Source organism: Oryx dammah, unplaced genomic scaffold (assembly GCF_014754425.2).
Source record: "Oryx dammah isolate SB20612 unplaced genomic scaffold, SCBI_Odam_1.1 HiC_scaffold_17, whole genome shotgun sequence".
In the NCBI taxonomy this organism is placed as follows: Eukaryota; Metazoa; Chordata; class Mammalia; order Artiodactyla; family Bovidae; genus Oryx; species Oryx dammah.
Window position 1 is genome coordinate 78,405,188 of NW_024070201.1, and position 16,373 is coordinate 78,421,560.

General features: G+C 41.9%; 1 protein-coding gene across 1 annotated transcript; it reads right to left on the minus strand.

Annotated features, from left to right (window-relative positions):
• Window positions 1-227: 227 nt before the first annotated feature.
• On the minus strand, window positions 228-1,205 carry LOC120876012 (olfactory receptor 5B12-like). Its single transcript, XM_040257738.1, has one exon. The coding sequence runs from the start codon at window positions 1,194-1,196 to the stop codon at window positions 228-230; it is 969 nt and encodes a 322-aa protein (XP_040113672.1). The 5' UTR covers window positions 1,197-1,205.
• Between the last annotated feature and the right edge of the window lie 15,168 nt (window positions 1,206-16,373).

Here is a 16,373-nt window from a genome sequence, read left to right on the forward strand (position 1 = left end):
TGATGTAATGTGGGATCCTATAGTATCAAGGATTATAATCTTTATCTTAAGATAGAAGCAATGTTATATTTCTGGAGGGGGACATCCGGAATTTCTTCTACCCAGTTACAGTCATGAAGAGTGAATAGAATCAGTTTTGTCTGGGAAGGAACTGCTCAAAGAAATAAAAGACAAGAAAGAATTAACCTTCAAACAACATTCTTGGCCATTGAAGTCCAATAGAAGATTCACATGGTTTGCATGCGATTTCTAATTAGTAAGCTAAGCCTAGCGAAGCCTGCTTTTCCAACCACCCTTTTAAAGGCACTCTTGACCTCCTTGTTCCTCAGGCTGTAGACCAGTGGGTTCAGCATGGGGATGACCATGGCGTAGAACACGGACGCCACTTTGTCTGTGCTCAGGGAGTGGCTGGAGGTGGGCTGTAAGTACATGAAGATGACGGTCGCGTAGAAGATGGAGACAGCGGTGAGGTGGGAAGCGCAGGTGGAGAAGGCCTTCTGGCATCCTTCAGATGAGCGCATCCTCAGGATAGCAATAAAAATGAAGAGGTACGAGCCCAGGATAATCAGAAGAGCGAAGAGGGTGTTGAATGCTGCCAGTGAGAGGAGCACAATCTCATTTGTGTAGATATCAGAGCAAGAGAGAGCTAGCAGTGGGGGAATGTCACAGAAAAAGTGATTAAGCACGTTGGAATGGCAGGAGGAGAGGTGGCAAGTGAGGGCAACATGGACGGAAGACTGCAAGAGCCCACAAACATAGGAGCTGGTGGCCAGCAAGGCACACGTGGCTCTCGTCACGGTGGCGGTGTAATGCAGGGGTCTGCACACGGCCACCTGGCGGTCAGAGGCCGCTGAGGCCAGGAGAAAACTTCCAACAGTGGCAAAGGCTGCAAAGAAGAACATCTGGGTAGCACAGGCATCGTAGGATATCATCTTATCTCCTGTGAGAATCCCCGCCATGACTTTAGGAGTAACAGAGGAGGCATAAACACAATCCACGAGGGAGAGGTTACCGAGGAAAAAGCACACGGGCGTGTGCAGTCGAGAGTCCAGGAGAACCAACACAATCATCCCCAGGTTCCCAACCAGAGTAGTGAGGTAGATGAGAGTGAAGGTTGTAAACAGAGGGACCTGCATCTCTAGAGCCTCTGTTAACCCGACGAGAAGGAATTCAGTCACTTCTGAAAGGTTCTCCATCAACTGGGGAGTCAACGTGAGCGGCACCTGTGACAAGCTAAGCAAATACAAGATGATGCTGTTTGATCATCTTCATGGGAAGTAAACTGTAAATGGGGTCTCTAGTTCATGTGTGAGCTTCTTATGGAGGGAAGGAGCTCATGGGTGAGAAGCTGAACCAGATGGGTAGTGGTGGGTTGAGTGAGGTTGTTCATCTAGAAGTGGTATGGAAAATGCTAGAATGCCCTGACTGACTGTGGCTGCCAAGAGCGGACCATATTATGACTCTGGGTCACATTTCAGCTTGCTTGCTTGCTGTATGTTATATCCTCTTATATTAAACCATGTAGGACTCTTTTTATTTCCATCTCTTACAAGCACACTTGTCTAAGGTATACATCAAAGGCTTAAATCAACAGAAAGTAAGATACAGGAAACATTTTGTCAGTCATTGGTGTATAACGCCGACAAGCCCTCCTCAGTTGCCTCCTCCGTCTCTGAGGGAGCCCTCATTCACTTCACTGGAGATGTACAGTGATTCTGACCTTCTTTTTCCTTCTAATTCATGGGGCCCTCAGCTGAGTGGCCCTCAGCTTCTGTCCTCCGCTGTCATCTACACCTTTGCCTTATTTATGGGTGAAGAGAATAGGGGAGATGGAAGGATTAGTTTTGTCCTCACCTAGAAACTCTGTACCGTCAACCAGACCACAGACCTCCTGCCATTTCACGTAGTATATCTGGTTGCTCTCACCTCCAGTGGTAACTCAGCGGATAGCTTATTGTAGCTGCTGTAGTTACAGTATGAGACTGTCTTGACCCAAGAGACACTTCTGACTCTGGGATATTAGGTCCCATTCATTCTTCCTGGATTAACTATTATTAAATATTCAGGGGAGGATGTGATATACCCCTTGTCTTTAAGGATTCCTTAGTGGGAGAGACCTACATCCAAAAGATACATTAGTCATAATGTATTTCTGAAGTGGAGGGACACCCGTGGCCTTTGGAATTAGAAAGGATGTTTGGTTTGCCCAACACAAGGACTCAGGAAGCATTTCTGGAGATCAGGACCCCTCGGTTGTGGCTGGGAAACTAAAGAAATAATAGTAAAATATTAGTTATTATAATAGCAAACACATGACATTTACTTTGGGTCAGGAAACTGTTATAAGCTGGTCACATGTATTAACTCATTTACTTCAGTTAGCAATTCTGTTGCTGCTGCTGCTGCTAAGTCGCTTCAGTCATGTCCGACTCTGTGTGACCCCATAGACAGCAGCCCACCAGGCTCCCCTGTCCCTGGGATTCTCCAGGCAAGAACACTGGAGTGGGTTGCCATTTCCTTTTCCAATGCATGAAAGTGAAAAGTGAAAGTGAAATCGCTCAGTCGTGTCCGACTCTTAGCGACCCCATGGACTGCAGCCCACCAGGCTCCTCCGTCCATGGGATTTTCCAGGCAAGAGTACTGGAGTGGGTGCCATTGTGATTCTGTTAGGCAGGTACTATTATCACCTCCATTTTGCTTCAAATGGAACCAAAATTTAAAGGGGTAAATTACTTGCTCAAGTAGCATATTTGATGGTAGAACTGGGGTTGGAATCCAGCAGCATGATCTAAAATCTGTAATATTAAGCATCCTTCTCGAAACGGTAGGTCAAGTTCATTCATCTTCCTCTATTCCAGTTTCTTCATCTTCCAAGTGGGAAATTCAGGTTTCGACTTTTAAGGTAGATGAGTAGGATCACTTAGTTCATGCAGAACATTTGAAACGACGCTCACTGCACAGCGAGCGCTCCAAACGTGTAAGACGTCACTGCCACCATTACTGGCAGGCAGAAGAAGCACCAAGGATAAAGGGATGAACGGGCAAACACCACTGTATAGATAGACACTTATGAGTGTATAAGTTTTACTAAATCAAATCTCAATTAAGAGCCACGTGCAAAAGTAATTGGTAGACATGAAACTAGGATTGAGACCTAAAAGAGAAAAATGTATCAGATTATAGATAAGACAACTATTTGGAAGAGTCTAAAGTGACTATTAGATCAAATGTGACAAGAATACACTTTTCCCAGGCATCCCTGCTTCAGTGTGGGGGGCTGCACGTCAGGCCACTATGGGGGCTCCTAAGACAACTAAACATAGAGTCTCCACACGAGCGCGCAGCCCCACTCCTGGGTCTACAGCCAAAGGAGGGAACCCGCTCACTTGCAAGGATGCACGCACCTCAGAGTTCACAGCAGCACCACCTAAAACAGCCCCAAATGTGCGTGGACTGATCGATGCTTAAAGAGAATGTAGTACACGTGTACAATAGAATATTACTCAGCCCTAACGAAGAATGAAATAACACCATTTGCAGCAACATGGATGGGGTTAGAGATTATCATTATTAAGTGAAGTAAGTCAGAGAAAGAGAAATATGATACGATATCACTTATATGGGGAATCTTAAAAAAAATGACAGAAATGAACTTGTTTACAAAACAGGAAGAGACTCACAGACATAGAAGATGAACTTCTGGTTACCAAAAGGGAAAGGGGTGATAAATTAAGAGCTTGGGGTTAACAGATACATGCTCCTATATATATAACAGATAAACATCAGGGACCTACTGTATAGCACAGGGAAATATATTCCATATCTTATAATACCTATAATGTGAAAGAATCTGAAAAAGAATACCCGCCTGTATTATATGTAAAAAGTGGAATCACTTTGCTGTGCACCTTAAACTAACACAACCATGAAAATCAACTGTATTTCAATAAAAGAGCAAGCAAAACCACAACTCCAAAAATGTTTACTTTTTTCAATAAATGCCACTAATTATAGAGAAGGCAATGGCACCCCACTCCAGTGCTCTTGCCTGGAAAATCCCCTGGATGGAAGAGCCTGGTGGGCTGCAGTCCATGGGGTCGCAAAGAGTCAGACATGACTGAGCAGCTTCACTTTCACTTTTCACTTTCATGCATTGGAGAAGGAAATGGCAACCCACTCCAGTGTTCTTGCCTGGAGAATCCCAGGGACGGGGAAGCCTGGTGGGCTGCCATCTATGGGGTCGCACAGAGTCGGACACGACTGAAGTGACTTAGCAGCAGCAGCAGCCACTAATTAGTAACTTGGATAGGATGTGGCTATGGGAAATTTACTTACACTCTGTGAATCTCAGTCTGATTGTCTGTGGAACACCCAATTCTTGTAACACCCAAAGTGCTTATTTTAGCGATTTGAGAAGTTAAGGTTGAACGGCATACGGAGCCCTGCTAACCCAACGCCAGTGCGTGGACTGTGTTCAGCGCCAGTTCTCTCTCTATCTGCTTCTCTTCCCAGTTGGCTTTGCACACAAACCAGCTCTGTGCCAGGAGTAAGTGTCATGACATGAAGAACACGACTCCTGCTTTTTAAGGAGGTAGAGACAACCAGATCCACAAATTACCTCCCCAACGTGATAAGTGATATAATAAAAGTGTGTATAATTCTAGTGAAATGATCAGTAAAGTAACTGGAGTATGCCAGAATACCCTACTCATCATGAATTACTTTCTCCTGAGGATTATTCATCAGTTCTTATGTCTGTGCTTGCTAGAGTTGCCAGATTTGCCCCAAATTCATAAACATGTAAATCTGATTAAATCTATTTTTGAAAAAAAAAAGTTAAATTTTGTATTCCACTAATGGGTATTCATTGGAAGGACTGATGCTGAGGCTGAGACTCCAATACTTTGGCCACCTCATGCGAAGAGTTGACTCATTGGAAAAGACCCTGATGCTGGGAGGGATTGAGGGCAGGAGGAGAAGGGGATGACAGAGGATGAGATGGCTGGATGGCATCACTGACTCGATGGACGTGAGCCTGAGTGAACTCCGGGAGTTGGTGATGGACAGGGAGGCCTGGCGTGCTGCGATTCATGGGATCGCAAAGAGTCGGACACGACTGAGCGACTGAACTGAACTGAATGTGATAAGAATGGCCAAATACATTTGTATTGATCAAATACATTATTTATACTACTTACAGGTACAAATGGACACAAAATATCTCCTTTTGATCCAGAAATTCAGAGGTGTGGGAGCGTGGATAGGACTGCACCACAAACACAAGGCCAATTCTAATCCTAGTTCTGTCAATAACCAGCTGGGTGTAGGCCTGCCACTGGCCAGATTTTCTTATTTCACAAGATGAAAAACATTCTTTATCTCTCTTGTAAGCTGTTATCCTGCTCTGATGTGACAATAGATATAAAAATTCTTTAGAAACCATAAAGGTACTAACATTTTAAAATCAGACCATTTGAGACAAGTTGCCTTCTGTAGTCTATCACACCTTTTCTTGGTTGCTGCAGGGTATTCAGTCAATAATAATGAGTGTCCAAACTCTGATGTTTCTAAGGAAAACGGCTTTATATTTGAGATCACAAACAGATGTTGAAAGTTTCCTACAAGCCCTGATATTCAGAAAGGGAGCTATGATGTTTCTACCTAGTCCTGTAGTATATTCTAAACAAACAAACAAAAATTAGGGGACACAGTCTCCCTTTTTGAGTCTAACCATCACTCCACCATTTATTTAAGACACTTGATTATAATGAGCATGGAAATATGGACGCTGGAGGCTGGCACAGTAGAATGGAAAGAGTGGTGAACTGGGAGTGAGATGATGCCTGGCTCTAACTTTAAACTCTCTGGGCCTTTCCCATCCTCATTTGCAAGAATTAAAACAGCTGAAACTTCTAGAGGTCCTTCCCGTTCTAATCAGCTGTGATGATGTGATTTGTTGATACTTACTTTTGTCCTAGGCTCGGCAGATGAAGGTACGAGGCAGACAGTAAGGACAAGCTTCCTGCTCAGGCTGTTGACTAGAAGTCCCTATCCAGAAAGGCTTCGTGCTGAGAAGCTCCTTCCCCACCCTCAGAGCTCTGTATGGTGGAACATAACTTGGGTTTGTGCTCTTCCAAATACCAAGGCAGAGAAAATGATCTTGTCACACAGTCAGTCTCAGGGGAAACATTTAGTATCAAGTGAGTGGATATCTCCGGGTCCCAGATTGGTCCTCCTAACCTGAACCTGACTGGGAGATGCAGAGGATAATGTTTGTATGCATTTTAGCTGAGAATGTTTATGAAGGCAAAGCAGGATGGAAACTTAGAAGGAGGAGCAACTAGCCAGCAAGTCAGCAGCGCCCCAGCCAAGTTGCGTGTGTGCGTGCTAAATCACTTCAGTCGTGTCCGACTCTTTGTGACCCCGTGGGCTGTCGTCCTTGCTCTTTGTAGTCCCGTGGGCAGCTCCTCTGCCCTTGGGATTCTCCAGGTAGGAACACTGGAGTGCGTTGGCCACGCCTTCTCCAGGGGATCTACTCCACCCAGGTTTCAAACCAGGGTCTCCCGCGGCTCCTGCACAGCAGAGCCACCAGGGAAGCCTCACACACAAGTTAGGCAATGCCGGTTAAAACTTCCTTAACATCTCTGGCCTATGTGGTGTCAGAACTTATGCAAGCTTTCTCTATCTCTTTCATAAAAACCTGGAAATCTGTCTTCTCCTCAATTCTGTGAAACAAAATACCCGTTTGTTTTACCACTACAGGACTGGACTGGCCATATGTTGGGAAACCTTTATTCTTATTTTTTAGAACTAAGAAGACAGATTCATTCTTTCCGCTGCACAGTCCTCTCTGTCCCTCAACACCCAGGCAGAGTTCTCTCTGTTTTATCAGTGCTGTCAGGTACAGTTTTTATAAATCTGGGCTCTGCGGTAGGATGGTCTCCCCTCCAATCCTAGTTCCATCATCTGTTGCAGGGTGACCTCGGTCAAGTTATTCAATCTCTCCAAAAATCAGTATATCACCTATAAAAAGAAGAGCAATAATACTGGATATCCCCTATATGAGAGTAGGGGTTTCCCAGGTGGCCCTAGTGATAAAGAACCCATCTACTAAGGCAGGAGACATAAGACACGCAGGCTTGATCCCTGGCTTGGGAAGATCCCCTGGAGGAGGGCATGGCCACCCACTCCAGTATTCCTGCCTGGAGGATCAGGCAGAGGAGCCTGGTGGGATACAGTCCATAAGGTCACAAAGAACTGGACACAACTGAGGTGATTTAGCACATACGCATATGAGAGTGCTGAAGATTACATTAGATATTGGTGTTCAGTAGCTAGGTCCTGCCCGACTCTTTGTGACCCCATGAACTGCAGCACACCAGGCTGCCCTCTCCTTCATGATCTCCTGGAGTTTGCTCAAAATCTTGTCCATTGAGTCAGTGATGCCATCCAACCATCTCATCCTCTGTGATTCCCTTCTCCTCCTGTTGTCAGTCTTTTCCAGCATCAGGCTCTTTTCAAATGAGTCAGCTCTTCGCATCAAGTGGCCAAAGTATTGGAGCTTCAGCTTCAACATCAGTCCTTCCAATGAATATTCAGGATTTCCTGAATATTTCCTTTAGGATTGACTGGTTTGATCTCCTTGCTGTCCAAGGGACTCAGGAGTCTTCTCTAGCACCACAATTCAAAAACATCAATTCTTTGGTGCTCAGCCTTCTTTATGGTCCAAGTCTCACTTATGTACCTGACTACTGGAAAAACCATAGCTTTGATTATATGAATCTTTGTCAGCAAAGTGATGTCTCTGCTTTTTAAGATGCTATCTTGGTTTGTCATAGCTTTTCTTCCAAGGGGCAAGCATTTTTTAATTTCATGGCTGCAGTCACCATCTGCAGTGATTTTGGAGTCCAAGAAAATGAAATCTATCACTGTTTCCATTTTTTACCCCATGTATTTGCCATTAAGTGATGATACTGGATGCCATGATCTTAGTTTTCCGACTATTGAGTTTTAAACTTGCATTTTCACTCTCCTATGAATAACATAGAATTCACCATTTTAAAGTGTACAATCAATGTTTTTTTTTTTTGCATTTACAATGTTATGCAATCATCACAAGAATCTTATTCCTGAATATTTCCATCACCACAAAAAGAAACCCCACATATGTTAGTATGTCCCATTCTCCCTATTCCTAAATCCCGTCACTGAGTAATCAAAACCTTGTTTTTATCTGTATTCCTAGTCTAGATATTTTATTAAAGTGGGCACATATAATTTTTGTCATTTTATGTCATTTTCTTTCACTTAGCATAATGCTTTTGAAGATCTTCCATGTGGTAACATTTTTTAATCTTCATTTCATTTTATGGCTGAATAATATTCCATTGTATAGATATACCACAGTGGGTTCATTATCTGATGAATATTTGGGGGTATTTTAACCTTTGGGCAATTGTTAATAATGTTTCTGTGAATATGCATATACAAATTTTTGCTGAGCATACATTTTCATTTCTCTTGGGTATATTTTCAGAAGTGAAATTGCTGGGTTATATGGTGACTCTGTGTTTGACTTTCTGAGACCCACCAAATAGTTTTCAACAGCAGCTACATCATTTTTCATTCCCACCAGCAAGGTATTAGAGCTATTCTTCCACAACAATTGCTTTGACATTTCTGTATTTTTTTTGCAATTCCATACGAATTTTAGGATTGGCATTTTAGTTTTTGCAATAAAGAAAGAAAAGCTACTGGGATTTTGAAAGAAATTATGTTGGTCCTCTCAAACATAGTTAGTGGAGGTGATGGAATTCCAGTTGAGCTATATCATATCCCAAAAGATGATACTTTAAAGTGCTGCACTCAATATGCCAGCAAATTTGGAAAACTCAGCAGTGGCCAAAGGACTGGGAAAGGTCAGTTTTCATTCCGATCCCAAAGAAAAGCAATGCCAAAAATGTTTAAACTACCACACAATTGCACTCATCTCACATGCTAGTAAAGTAATGCTCAAAATTCTCCAAGAAGGCTTCAACAGTACATGAACCATGAACTTCCAGATGTTCAAGATGGATTTAGAAAAGGCAGAGGAACCAGAGATCAAATTGGCAACATCTAGTGGATCATAAAAAAAGTAAGAGAGTTCCAGAAAAACATCTACTTTTGTTGACTACACCAAAGCCTTTGAGTGTGTGGATCACAACAAACTATGGAAAATTCTGAGAGAGATGGGAATACCAGACCACCTTACCTGCCTCCTGAGAAATCTGTATGCAGGTCAAGAAGCAACAGTGAAAACCAGACATGGAACAACAGACTGGTTCCAAACTGGGAAAGGAGTACGTCAAGGCTGTGTATCGTCACCCTGCTTATGTAACTTATATGCAGAGTACATCATGAGAAACGCTGGGCTGGAGGAAGCACAAACTGGAATCAAGATTGCCAGGAGAAATATCAATAACCTCAGATATGCAGATGACACTACCCTTATGGGAGAAAGTGAAGAAGAACTAAAAAGCTTCTTGATGAAAGTGAAAGAAGAGAGTGAAAAAGTTGACTTAAAGCTCAGCATTCAGAAAACAAAGATCATGGCATCTGGTCCCATCACTTCTTGGCAAATAGATGGGGAAACAATGGAAACAGTGACAGACTTTATTTTCTTGGGCTCTAAAACCACTGCTTATGGTGACTGCAGCCATTAAATTAAAAGACACTAGCTCCTTGGAGGAAAAGCTATGGCCCACCTAGACAGCATATTAAAAAGCAGTGACATCACTTTGCCAACAAAGGTCCCTCTAGTCAAAGCTATGGCTTTTCCAGTGATCATGTATGGATATGAGAATTGGACCATAAAAGCTGAGTGCTAAAGAATTGATGCTTTTGAACTGTGGTGTTGGAGAAGACTCTTGAGAGTCCCTTGGACTGGAAGGAGATCCAACCAGTCCATCCTAAAGGAGATCAGTCCTGGATATTCATGGGAAAGACTGATGCTGAAGCTGAAGCTACAATACTTTGGCCACCTGATGTGAAGAGCTGACTGACTGGAAAAGTCCCTGATGCTGGGAAAGATGCTGGCAAGAAGAGAAGGGGATGACAGAGGATGAGATGTTTGAGTGTGCTGCAGTCCATGGGGTCACAAATAGTCAGACTCAGTGGCTGAACTGAACTGAACTGAACTGAGGTCACTCTGGGTAGTATTAACATCTTAATAATATTGTTTTCCTTCCCACGAACATCAGATGCCTTTCAACTTATTCAGGTCTTTACCTTCTTTCCACTCATTTTATGTTTATCATAACTGTACAGCCACTCCATAAGTGCCCGCATGCAGGAGACTGGAGCCAGCATTGCAGAAGGAATGCCCGTGCACTGGACCCCAGAGCAGCATTTGCTCCCTGCCTGGTCTTTGTCCAGACACTAGCTCTGTGGCTGCTCGACAAGCACCCTCATCTGGAGCACCAGTGCCCACGCCTCACACCCTGGAGCTGCTGTGGCTTGGCCAGGGCCCCCACTCCATCAGTGCCCAAGCTCAGGCCACGTAGTTAGGCAACTTAAAGCCAAGGATCTTCACAGTTTGCCATAAAACCACTCCAGACTAAGGAGAACAAGGACACGTTTCCCTACTGGTTTCATAAAGAAGGTAGTCTTGCTGACATCTTGATTTCAGACACATAGACCAGTGTGATAGATGAAATTTCTGTTGTTTTAAACTATAGTGTCTGTGGTACTTCGTACAGCAGCCCTAGATAACTGATACAGTGGCTTTGAGTTTGGCAGTTGCTTCTTACATACAACAGCAGAAACTTAGGTAATAAACGAAAAAGTAAATCGGACTTTATCGACGGTAAAAACATTTGTGTTTCAAATTATACCATCACTAAAGTGAGTATATAACCCAAGGATGGGAGAATATATTTGCAAATCATGTATCTGATAAGAAATATAACTGTGTAGCAAGAAGACAAGTGTGTGTGTATGTATGTATAGATATATTTTTTCATGGATTGGAAGACTTTAATATATCAGCTTCTTCATATTTATCTACAGATTCAATCTAATCTCAACAAAAATTCAAGCAAGAATTTTGGAAACAATCTTTCAAGCTGAAAGATTCATATGAAGAGGTAGTGCTACTAGAATACTTCAAGTAATTCTTAAAAAGAAGGACAAAGTTGAAATATGCTCCTTAACTGATTTCATGACTTACTCTAAAGTTACATTAATCAAGAAAGTGTATGTTGATGAAAGAATAGACACATAAATCATTTAAACAGAATAGAGATTTCATCAATAGAAACATACAATATAGCAAACTAGTTTCTGCCACAGCAATTAAATGGAAAAGTGACATTCTTTTTAGTGCAGCAATAGTTGATGTCTATATACAAAAGCAAATGAGCCTCAAAGTATACCTTATATCTAAAACAATAATTAATTCAAGATGGATACCACTGAAATGTGGAACATAAAATCATAAAACTTTTAAAAGAAAATATGGAAGAAAACCAGAAATGTCTGAACTTGGCATTGATTTTGTTGGTGCTGTGCTGTGTGCTTAGTCATTCAGTCGTGTCCGACTCTTTGCTACCCCATGGACCCCAGGCTCCTCTGTCCATGGGGATTCTCCAGCAACAACACTGGAGTGGGTTGCCATGGCTTCCTCCAAGGGATCTTCCCAACCAAGGGATGGAACCCAAGTCTTTACCGTCTAAAGGGTGGTCTAGGAAAGAACAAAGTGACAAATTTTACTTATCAAAATTAGAATTTTTGTTGTATAAAAGAAAGCATAGGCAAATCACATGTCTTTGCATATAATATTTTCAATTTACATATAAATGGTTCTTTACATTTTTTCCAGCTTTATTGAGGATGAAAGATAAAAATTCAGTATATTTTAGGGGTACTATGTAATGTTTCAGTTATATATGTGTAAAATTGTGAAATTATTACCATAACAAGATAATTAGCATATCCATTACCTCACATAGTTACCACTGATTTCTTTGCATGAGATCACTTGAGGTCTACTCCCTGAGGATTGTGCCCAGAGCTCTATATGAGTGGGGACATTCCCGTTGCAGTGATGTTTCTAAGCGTCTTTGATGTGGGCACTCCATAAGTGGCTGTGTACTTGGGGTCTGGGGTGCAGGTGTGTGCAGAGCTCACAGTCCTGAAGTCCTGGGTACAGGTTAGTCTGCACTGACAGTGGTCCTGGTGACTGAATGTGGCTGTGTGCAGAGCAGATTTGGAGCCAGAATCCTGAGGGCAGACACAAGAATTTGCCCCAGAACCAGTGTTCTGAGTAGGGTCGGCTCCAAGGTCTACGGCAAGTGGAAGGTTGCCGGGGTCCAGCCCCTGCAGGATCCAGGGAAACCTGAAGGAGAAACGGCGTCGGCGATTGATTGAGAGAGAGATAGATAAGAATGTTGTAGATAAGAAACTAGAGGAGAGAAGAAAAGAGGCTGGAGTTCCTTGTTTTATACAGAAAATCAATAAAGTCTCAAGACAAGAGACTTGCACCGTCTACGTGAGGCCACAGGTGCCCTCCCAGTCTCCCAGGGGAGTGAAGGCTCAGGGCGCCTTCCCGTTCAGGTCTTAGAAACCCAGGCAAATAAGTAGACACGGAGGATCTCTGTACTCCAGATGGGAACTAGACTGAAAGAGAGAGTAAGAGGAGGGAAATGATTGACACGAGGAGATCAAGCTGCTTTGATGAGCGAGATGCATAGCTTTATTTTTAAATGGTACTTATATACCTTTTTTGTACATAGAGGAAATGAAAGATGCAAGGTCATACAGAGTCAGCCCAACATTCCAGCAGTAATTGCCTTTATCGAAACCATGATTTTTTTGCATACCTTTTTCACAAAAGATGTTGTGTACAGTGTCTTCTGGCCTTGGAGGCCTGTGCACATTTTATGACCCTCTTTTGATAAAGGCTGCTCAACCAAAAAACTTGTTTTCCCTCAAAGTGTTTTTTCTTTATATTTCTAATCTATGTCAGCCTCAGAAAATGCCAAACAGAGTTACGTTTTTCACAGAGCAAAGGTGCAATGAGTTACAAGAAAGAACCAATTAGCTCAAAAGTTTGATATGGTTAAATTCGAGGCTACACTTGTTTTTCTAGCATTCTCACTATGTTAACTAATGCATTCCCAGGTGCACAGTGGATAAGAGATATGGGAACTGAGCAACAAGCATTGGCCCAATAATGAAATCCTACACCAGCACTAGCACTACTCTAATAACGTTTAACTCTTTCAAAGACTCTATGTTTTAGGCTTTCCGTGCCTCTCACAGTTGGGAGGCTGTAAATAATCACATGTGTAGCTATAAGGGTCTGGATATATCTGCCGAGCAAGCTAGAATGCTAACAGAGGGGGTTTGATTTGAAACATTCCTCTCATGTCCAGGAGACTTATTAGCTATAGCCCTAAGTTGATTTTCTCCAGAGAAAAGTGGTCAGGGTTAGCCCCCTGTTGATGTCAGAGGAGTTGGTGAAAGTCATGAAACAGTAAAACAGACAGATTCTGGTTTTGGGGTAGATGCTCGAGAAAGCCTAGGGAGCCCCTTGAGTTCTGAAGCCTTGCTTAACAGTTCTCTTCCACATGACCTTGTCATGGGTGGGCTCTCCCATGGTGGCCCCCGGCAGAAGGTTGGATGGGGAAGTGAGCTTAGGACCCAGAGAAGTCCAGCCATGTCTCTTTCTTTGGGGGAGGGGTCCAGGGGTGGGGTCAGGGTCTCCCTCTCCAGAGTCTGCCGCTGCAGTGGCTGTTGGTTACCTCAGTGGCTTAAGTGGTAGGAGTCCTCAGTGGAATCTACATTAATGAACACTGTGGGGTTCGCCGGGCTCCCCCATTGCAAAAGCTGTGGGGAGTGGTAGCATCGCTGCTGAGACCCTCAGTGGCAGAGGTTGCGTGGGGTCCTCATGGTGCACACTGCTGCCCAGCGGCCCTCAGCCGGTGCCTGACCCTGACATCAACACTCCCTTTGTTTCCAGCCAGACGCTTCATCTCTGCCAATTTCCCCCCATGACCTTTTCTCTGCAGTTATTCTCTAATTTTTTTTTCCTCTTCTGTGTTACTGCAGATTCTTAAGTGGACTCCTGAGCCCTCCCAGAGCTATTTCTGTCTGCGGTTATTCATCTAATTGTTGTTTTACTTGGGAGGATAAATATATTCTCTTATCTTGTTGATATCACTGTATAAAGGATTTGTTTTATAGAATATATATAGTGTCCTTTAAAGGCAAAATAAAAATAAAAACTCAACTCAATTAAAAATGCACAAAGGATCTGAACCTTTACAAGAGAAGATATATGGATGAGAAGTACACAATTGTGCTCAATAGAATTTTTCATGAAGAAAATAAATATTGAAAGCACAAAGATATATTACTCTGCATTTGTTAAAATGGCAAAAAATCCTTAGAGTCTTAAATACTAGTAAAGATTTGAACCTCAGTCATTGATTTGTTATGGTAATGCAAAAGGGACAATTACTTCTGATGACAGTTTGGCCATTTCTTGTAACATTATATATGGATTTCTCATATAATCCAGTGTTTGCACTCTTAAGTATTTACCACAGTGAACTGAAAACATATGTTTCACAGAATCTTGTTTGTCGATGTTTATTGCAGTTTTACTGAGATTCACTCAAACTAGTAGCAAACAGATATACTCCTAAAGGTGAATGGCTAAACAAACTGTGGTATTAATAGAAATAAATGGAATACTATCAAATAATAAAAAAGAGGTGAGCTATTGATTTCTACAAAACATAAATGAATTTAAAGTGTATTTTTTTGTGGCTAAGCTGGTAAAGAATCTGCCTGCAATGCGGGAGACCTAGGTTTGATCTCTGGGTTGAGAAGACCCCCTGGAGAAGGGAAAGGCTACCCACTCCAGTATTCGGTTCTAGAGAATTCCATGGACTGTATAGTCCATGGGGTTGGAAAGAGTCGGACACGATTGAGTGACTTTCACTTTCACTTTTGATAAAAAGAGATGAAAACAGTACACATCATTGGATTCTAGTCATACAACATAAGGAAAAATGGTAGAGATGGAAAATAATTCAGTGGCAATCAGGGGCTAGGGGAACAGGGAGCTACTGTCTATAAAAGGGACATCATGGGAATTTTTTGAGTGATGAACTTATTCTGTATGTTTTCGAGGTGGCAGATACATGAATGTATGCATTCATCAAGGCCCATAGAACTGTTCGTCATGAAGAGTATCCTGTTAATGTCACAAACAAACAAATGAAATCAATTTAGAGGTTGGACAACCCCAGGATAGAATGAAGACTATTACAAAAGAATCTAAGTCACTGAAAGGGGAGAAGCAAAAAGAGCTGATTTAACTAATGTCAAAAAATATATATTGATTGGAAATTGTCAACCCCATCGTCTAAAAGTAAAAGGAACTCTACAACAAGACTGAATTGCAGTGTTAAAATTGTTGCTCACAGGGTACCAGCTGACAATGCTGGAATGGCTTTACATGGTATTAGAGTTTAACAAATACATAAAAAAGAGTTGGTCAGACAAATAAGAGGGAAGGCTGAAACAAAATGGTTATATCAGAGACTTCAGTATAAAGTTATCTTTAGTGTGTGCTCGCTGGTTTTCTTGCTTTTGAAAACTATCATGTGACCATACTTTTTCAACCAAACGACTTACTGAAGGCAGAAATATGAACTCCTTTACGATGCTGTACTAGCATAGCTCTGGAAAAATGCTAATCACTGTGCTGTACACCTGAAGTTAATAAAGTATAATATTGTAAATCAACGCTACTTCAGTTAAGAAAAAAAACATGAGACAACAAAAAAGAGCCAAAATGTATACCTTTATTAAAAAAAAAATCCATGTCATATTTTTCTTCATTTTAGAATTTCTCTAGCTTTTTAAGCTAGAGAAATGAAAAATGTTAAATTTATATTCTGATAGCATAGTTATTTTTAACTTTTTAATTAAAAACTAGCCATAGTCCATTTGACTCCTTTAACAAATTTCTCACCCCTGTATGTGCACACAGAAGATGCATGTGCTTCTATTGATGAGTTTTAGCCCTGTCATAAATACACTTGCACGGAATATGGTAGAGAAAATATGAACATATGAATATATCAAGGATAATTAATAAAATTGATGACAAATGAGATCTAAAAAAGTTCATCGTCTCCTCTGGCCATCCTCATGCAGATATTACTTATCTGGACATATTATTTTCTTTTTTCTGAGTGACAGGTTTTGGGAAGAAAGGTTATCTCAGTAATTTTAATGCAGTGTGAGCAGTAAACTATGATTTAATGCATGGAGATGATCTGACAGAAAAGAAGGAGGTTATTGTCAATTCTATACCT